Source organism: Colobus angolensis, unplaced genomic scaffold, assembly GCF_000951035.1.
Source record: "Colobus angolensis palliatus isolate OR3802 unplaced genomic scaffold, Cang.pa_1.0 Scaffold13, whole genome shotgun sequence".
NCBI lineage: Eukaryota > Metazoa > Chordata > Mammalia > Primates > Cercopithecidae > Colobus > Colobus angolensis.
Genome location: NW_012114252.1, coordinates 23,518,413 through 23,526,479, shown reverse-complemented (window position 1 = coordinate 23,526,479; position 8,067 = coordinate 23,518,413). Strand labels below are relative to the sequence as shown.

At 49.5% G+C, this 8,067-nt stretch overlaps 1 protein-coding gene across 2 annotated transcripts in view; it reads right to left on the bottom strand.

The window, feature by feature from the left end:
- CUL4A (cullin 4A) overlaps window positions 1-7,798 on the bottom strand; it is a 46,634-nt gene extending 38,836 nt beyond the window's left edge. For both annotated transcript variants that reach the window (XM_011933923.1, XM_011933922.1), the window contains exon 1: window positions 7,469-7,798. In XM_011933923.1, coding sequence (XP_011789313.1) covers window positions 7,469-7,593 — 125 coding nt within the window. In that variant the 5' untranslated portion in view covers window positions 7,594-7,798. The remainder of the gene's footprint in view (window positions 1-7,468) is intronic.
- Between the last annotated feature and the right edge of the window lie 269 nt (window positions 7,799-8,067).

Sequence of the window (8,067 nt, the reverse complement as noted above, 5' to 3'; positions counted from 1 at the left end):
GGCTAATTTTTTCTACTTTTTAGTAGAGTCGGGGTTTCACTGTGTTAGCCAGGATGGTCTCGATCTCCTGACCTCATGATCCGCCCGCCTTGGCCTCCCAAAGTGCTGGGATTACAGGCTTGAGCCACCACGCCTGGCCTACCTTGACTCTTAGAATGTACATTTTTAGGAAAAGGCCCAAAAAGTAGTAGAATATGGGCTCCTAGAGCAAGTGGCCTGGCATCCCTCAGGTTCATGCAAAGCTGAGAATCAGAAATGACTACAAACTGCTTTATTGTTTATGAAACACTCTTCACGTCCACTCTCACCGAAAATCTCCTAAACCTCGTGGTGCAGGCATTGTTCCCCTGTACAGATTAAAAAAATGGCTTGTCAAAGTGGACAGAACACGGACTTCCTACGTTTAACTCTTGATCCACCACCTGTCAGCAACACGATACTGGCCAAGCCAAAGGACTTCTCTAGGTCTGTTTCTGCCATGCAGCGAGACACTACACGCTCAGAGCCGACGTGAGGCGGTGACAACATCCTCACACACAGAGAGGAGGAAAAACACACCAGGCAAGCAGGGTGCACAAATCAGACAGGAGCTGGAGTCTCAGGGTGGCAGAGCGGCCTGACAAGGGAAGAGTGCCAGGGAGGGTAGGGTGCCAGGCAGAGCCTGAGGAGGAACAGACGGTGCTGAGGACAGCCAAGGGGCTCCCGCGGGGTCTGAATCCTTGTCACACCAGGAAGTGCTGTGACCACAGCTCCAGGGGCCTAAGACAGCTTACTCTATTTTCTCTTGAGGCTTTGCTGAATTCTCAGAGAGCACTGCCAGAAAATTAAAAATAGACAGTTACAGCAAAGACCGAATGGTTCAATGGTTAACAGGTTCCTCTGGAAGTACTCTTTTAAAATTGTTCAAAATTGTAATGGCTCATTATATTAGGAATCTGCAGAAACGGTCTGGAAAAAACAAACAAAAAATCTGTCCCAAGTACATTTGGACAGGCTTCAAGGAACCCCATCAGCCATCCTGCAGCTCTGACTCCAGCTGAATGAGAGCTGTGGCCTGGACCTCCCCGCAAGTCTCTGCTGGCAGGCAGGTCACGCCAGCCGAAGGCGTAGCTTTGCTTCTGGATGAGGGTGCATGGATCCTTTAAACTTAATGGGGTTAAACTGACGCCAGTCAATCTGACACCGCTGGGCAGCTCAGGTGTTGTGAAGATAGAGTTCCATGTGGGGCAGTGTCTTGTTAAGATGGAAAGTCCAACGTAAAGTGTTCATTAAATGAGAAATACTTTCTCTAAAATAGCTCTGTAAAATCAATATAGATCCTTGATCAAAATTTTTTTTTGTTATTTCCCACAGAAAAAAGTACAAAAGCTAAAATCACAGTGTGGCATTTACTAAGTAAGCTCTGGCCTTCTAAACATCAAAATCAATTCCAGATTCTAGGATATAACAAATAGTCACAATGCTGTGCAAGTGATTCTAGGATGTGAGACATACAGATACAGTGAGAGTCTATCAATAGTGTATTTTTGAGATAGGTTCTTCAGCAACCATATTTTTCCTCATTACAGAAAAGGGCCAATCTTCGTTAAAGGACTTATATAGCCTACTGAGATGAGTTAGGCAGGTCTTCAAAGAGCAAACAACATCCAACAGCAGAAATGCTTATACCATAGGAAAAACCTACCTATCATATCTGTGATGAAAAAGAAAAAGAAAGCAAAACACGATGCTTCTGTTTGGGCAGAAGAGGGATACATGCATTGTCTATGCTTGGTTGTCTGCTTCTGCAGTTCCAGGAACAAGGCCCACCTGCTGCCTCTACCCACAGACAGACCACCAGAGGACAGCCCTAGGCCAACCCTCATTCATCTACACAGCTCATGAAGGCAGGCGTGCTGTTTTGCCTCCTTTGATCTGGCCGAGCACTAACAGGGTTCTCTTGGGCTTTCATCTCTTCATCTAGAAAATATGGCCAATAAAGGTATCTACAGCTCAGGGTGCTGTGAGACAAAGCGATTCATGAATGTGCAGACCTTGGCCTACTGCCAGCAAGTGCTCCGTACACAGTATCTGGTCAAGTGAGAACAGGCACAAAGTCTTTCTAAGGAAAGACAAAGCATGCTGTCGCCAGTGCACGCTCAGAAGCAACTGGAGCTTTGCGACCTCCCCAGCAGCCACGGCTTCCTGCTCACTCCCGTGCCCCTCCCTTCTGCTGACCACACTGCTCCCATGGGGTCACCACTGCCTGGCGTTCTGCGGCTGACCAGAGTGGCAATGCTGTCAAGGTGAACCAGGGGAAGGAAAATGAGAGTTTCATCTACTGTTATCTACAGATTAGATTCTGACATTTTTGAAGAGCTCCTGGTGCCCATGCAGCCTGGCTGGGTGGCACGTGGTCCTGCAGCAGCATGTGGTATGGGTTCTAGAGCAGCTGCCTCTGGCTGAGAGTGTGTATGAGTCTGTGGGTACAAAAGGCCTTTATTTTGCGGAAGGGACGTCACCAAGGGCAGGTATCTATTTTGAAAGGGACAGCTAAGTGTAGAATTTATCAAACACGTGAGACAAGAAAATGGACATGGTAAACGAAGAAGATGGTAGTGAATGACTCAATTCCACAAAAGCCCTCTTTCTACCTGTGCATCTGATGGGTTTCATCTATTATCTAATATCAGCAAACAATCAAAATATAATTGGCACATAACATTACTTAAATCTGGCCGGGCGTGGTGGCTCACGCCTGTAATCCCAACACTTTGGGAGGCCGAGGCCAAGGCCGGCAGATAACTCAAGATTGGGAGTTCGAGACCAGCCTGATCAACATGGAGAAACTCCATTTCTACTGAAAATACAAAATTAGCCGGGCGTGGTGGCACATTCCTGTAATCCCAGCTACTCGGGAGGCTGAGGCAGAAGAATCGCTTGAACCCAGGAAGTGGAGGTTGCGGTGAGCCAAGATTGCGTCATTGCACTCCAGCCTGGGCAATTAAGAGCGAAACTCCTGTCTCAAAACAACAACACGTTACTTAAATCTTAGAAAGTAGAGTTACTTGAAGTACTGGAATATCCCAGAGGCAAAGGAAATCTGAATATGCAGACCTTGGAATACTCCCTGCCACATGGTATCTGAGCATCTGCCATCAGATTAACATTTCGCCGTATGAGACTGGGCTGGGTCAGAACTCTCTTCCAGCAGAAACAAGCTCTTCGAGAGCAGGACCCATGCCATTCATGCCCATCCCTGGTCCCCAATGCACAGTGCTGAGTTGGACAGAAACACTCACCCCACCTTTACTAGGTTAATGTACGAATGTAGCCTAAAATCCTTCATCACAGAACCTGCCACTTCCTGGTCATCATCCCTTCAGACTCTACTTATCAGTCACTAAGCCGGTTGCCATATTAAACTCGCCCCTTGATTCCCACAAGGTGACTCTCCTCTCACCTCCCTGACACCAGCCCTCAGCCACCTCCTCTGATGGCTCTGCTCTTTTTCTTTTTAGAGCTGGGGGTCTTGCTCTGTTGCTCAGGCTGGAGCGCAGTGGTGCAATCTCAGCTCACTGCAGCCTCGGCCTCGTGGACTCAAGCAATCCTCCCACCTCAGCCTCCAGGGTAGCTGGGACCACAGGTGTGAACCACACATCCGACTAATTGTTGTCGAGGCTGCTCTTGAGCTCTTGGCTCAACTGACCCTCCTGCCTTGGCCTCCCAAAATGCAGTGCTGAGATTAGAGGCATGAGCCACTGCATCTGGCCACTCTGCTCATTTTTCCTGGGCATCTCATCCGTATCTGGATCCACTGGATCTGTGTCTCCAGCCCCAAATGCACAACAGGCATCTCTACTGAGTGACTCCTCACCTCCTTCCAAATCAACATGACCGAGACAGCCCCTCCCTGCCTCAGTCTGCGTCTGGTTGATCCTTCCACAGCAGTCAGATCCTCTTCCTCTGAACTGTAACAGGTTTGCTGGCAGGATGCTGCCATTCCACTCCATGGTTTTGCTGCCTAGTCAAACCACTGTGGTGTGAACCACTTCTTGGTTCAACAAAGGTTCCTCCACAATTCAGCATCCACCTTCCTCTCGTTTTTCCCTCTAGGGATCCTGTCAGTGGTCAACTCTCCCACATCCAGCAGCATACCTGGCTCTTCTGCCCAGTAAGCTTCCTTAGCGCCAGGGCTGCCCATGCTGCTCCCCGGCCTGTGCCACCTTGGCATCCCACAGTGCCTGCCACTTCCTCATCCATCCTTTAGGACATGGCCCAGACATCACTTCGCCCCTGCAATGCTCCCCCACCCAGGTGGGCTGGCTGCTCTTTCTTTAGGTGCCAGGAGCTTATCTGAACCTTTGAAAACCCTCATCCCAGGCCGGGCGCGGTGGCTCACACCTGTAATCCCAGCACTTGGGACGCGGTGGCTCATACCTGTAATCCCAGCACTTTGGGAGGCTGAGGCGGGCGGATCATGAGGTCAGGAGTTCGTGGCCAACGTGGTGAAACCCCGTCTCTACTGAAAATACAAAAATTAGCTGGGCATGGTGGTGGGTGCCTGTAATCCCAGCTACTGGGGAGGCCGAAGCAGGAGAACGGCTTGAACCCAGGAGGCAGAAGTGCAGTGAGCCGAGATCGTGCCACTGCTCTCCAGCCTGGGTGACAGAGCAAGACTCCGTCTCACACACAAAAACACCCCTTATCACAGCACTGCATAAATGCTTATCCTGATGCTTCTGCCACCTCCATTTGGGTTTAAGCACCAAAGGGACAGAATCTCATTCTGCTCAGATTATCTTCCCAGGGCCTGGCATTACACCTAGCACATGACAGATACTTAAAAACATGTGCCGACCCAATGAAAGGCTGTGGTGTGCTGGTCTATATGCAAACTTATCTCATCACTCTGCCAGAGTGACCTCCATGAACAATCTAATTCTGGTTTCTTGCTTAAAGAACCTGTGAGGACTCTGGGATACTCACAGACTGAAGTTCAACTCCTTGATAGTAACCACAAAGATTCAAATTCAATCTGCAACTTAGCAGCACAGCCTAAGGGCCACGGCTTCTCTGGAGTTCTAGCTGTGCCCCGCTGCTCGGGGTTTCCAGAGCACCCTTCACCTTCCGGAGCCGCAGCCACAGGAGGGGGGATCCTCCCCATCCTTCAGGAGGGTCTCCTCTGGGAGGCTCTGCCCCAGTTGCTTCACATGCCACTATTCCTGGCCTGGCTGGCACAGTTCTCAACTCAACACGTCTCATGACTAATAAGGGCACTTAATACGGTAGCATTTTCTTCTTTCGCCTTTAAGGAACCAAATGATAATTTTTGTAATCATAGTTTTGCCACTGCGCCAGGGAAGTACAGTAATTCCCCTGCCTCTCCCGTAGGCCTGCGACTTCTTGGAGGGTAGAAATCAGGCATGGGGGTCGCTTTCCATTTGGCGGTGCTGGTGCAGCAGGTAGAAAGCAAGTGCTTGTGCAGTGTGTGAACTGATGGCACATTAGTCAACCCACAGAGTAGGAGTAACTGGCAGAAGGATCATTTGGTCAGGTAATCAAATAGTAGTTTTCAAGTAAATTGGGACTGCAACTAGAGTAGGAACAATTATTGCCTACTGACTCTCACAAATGCCTAAGTCTTTGGAAGAAGGCTTGAGCATCTGCTAAAGACCTCTCCCAAGCCTAGGAGTCAGGCCACTTTTTGGATGGAAACATCCGGAACACGGGTTCCTGGAAGTGCACGGCTGAGCGGTGGCACTGGGGCGGGGCCTGCTTCCGTGCGCCCTCACAGGCGCCTCCTGAGATAAGGTGTACTTTGGCCAGGTTCCAAAAGGTTGTGTGTGGTCACTCATCTCTTGAACAACCTCATGATCTTTAGGAAAGGGCTTTGCTGGAAAACACTGCAGGGCGTATTTACAGAAGCCAGCATGACAGAGCTGAACTGACCTCACTCACCATCTGTGGGGGGTGCTGTGGAGATTGTCTAAACAGAGACCTCTCACCCTGCATTTCAGCTTCCCTGTCACGTGCTTCAGCTTCAGCAACACCAACTGCTGCAGCTTCCCTGAGGGTCCTTCCAATGAACTCAGAACGGTTTAGTTTCCCCAGAGCAGGGAGACAGGGGAGCAGAAGTTTCCCTGAATTAGAAGAACACTTAGAAGTGGGCAAACACAAACCACCTAATTTTACATATGAAGAAACGGAGGCCGAGAAAAGCACAGCCACAAGTAGATTTTCTGCAATTACAAACTCTACTTTCTAATTTCTACCCAATGAGACACATGGATAGCTACAGTAATGGGAGGAGGTTGGGGAATGAGATTGAGTCCAGATTAAAGAATTTTCTGCCGGGCGCGGTGGCTCAAGCCTGTAATCCCAGCACTTTGGGAGGCCGAGATGGGCGGATCACGAGGTCAGGAGATCGAGACCATCCTGGCTAACACGGTGAAACCCCGTCTCTACTAAAAATACAAAAACTAGCCGGGCGAGGTGGCGGGCGCCTGTAGTCCCAGCTACTCCGGAGGCTGAGGCAGCAGAATGGCGTAAACCCGGGAGGCGGAGCTTGCAGTGAGCTGAGATCCGGCCACTGCACTCCAGCTCGGGCGACAGAGTGAGACTCCGCCTCAAAAAAAAAAAAAAAAGAATTTTCTATAGGATGCCAAGGAGCCCAGAAACTCCCCTGTAGAGGTCTGAGTCACAGCTGGTGTGGCAGCAGAATTCTGAGATGCTCCTGCCTGTCCCCACGTGGAGGATGCCTCATACGCACTGTGAAGGAGCCTGTGAATACGAAGGTCCCCATTCTCTGACTGGGTCACAGGTTACATCACATAAGGCCCCATCTCAGCAGGTCAGACAGGCAGATTCTCCTGCTGGTCTAGAAGCAGAAAAGAGTCAGGCAAGGACTTGTGCCTGTGGAGCTGAGAGTGACAGCGAGCGACACAGGACAGAAGACCCAGGGCCCTCAGTCCCACAACCACAGGAACTGCCTTCCGCCGACTGCCTGCCTGTGCTAGCAAAGACCTCAGGTGAGGCCGCAGCCTGGCTGACACCTTGACTTTGTTCATGAGACTGAGCACAGAATCCACCGAATCCCGCCTGGCCTCCTGACAGACACAGCTGTGAGCTGATAAGCGGGTGTCTCCGTACGTCGCGAAGTTGATGGGACTTTGCTGCCTATCACAGAAACCCAGTGCAGACGGTGTTTATTAGAATAAAGGATACTCGAACTTTAAGACACTTTTCAGAACGTTTCCTTAACACTCAACCATACCCAGTAAGTGAACGTGGTTTCCCTTTAATTCAGATCAGCAAACAATTGAAGGTAAATTTCGCTTAAAAACCTACCATTCTGAGTCACGAAATAAAAGAGAACTTTAAAAGCTATTGCTTCAATATTAAGGACACTCATTAGTTCTTTATCATAATAATGTTCAGTTTTGAAAGACTTCATGAATAGAAACTTTATGAACCAAAAAAAGGATATTCTCTAAACGGAAGGATCTGTGCCTGGACGTGGTCTTCACAGGCCTGACGTAGTTGCTTGTACAGCATTGGGGAGACTTTGTGAGAACAGAGATTTTCCACAGCCTGCGAACAAAAGGGGTACATCAATTCTTCAGTATGAACAACAGATTGGTTCACAAAAAAACCCTGTTGTTAATATAGCTGTCATCATAACAAAAAGGCACCCCACACCCTACCCCAGTACTTCGGGAATCTACAAATAAATTATTTATTATGGCTAAGTTTAGGGCACTTCTCATTGGAACACTGCAGTCCAGTCACAGTTGGTATGGGGGTAGGTAACAACAGTTAATGTGGGCACGTTGCACCTGCTGGACTCGGCTCCCAGACGGCTGGCCCGTGCCACTCGTGAGCGTCTACGGCGCCCAGTCACTGGGGACTCCTCCACAGGTTTCATCCTCACAGGCTTGTTTCTGGGTGCTCCGATTCCTCAGTCTGAGGTGGGGGTCAATACAGTGTGTGTGTGTTTAAGTTCACCCTGATGATTACAAAGTGAAATCAGGGCTAGAGAACCAAGAAAACCTTTTCCCTCAGTGACCACCTTCCCATCAGGAAGGA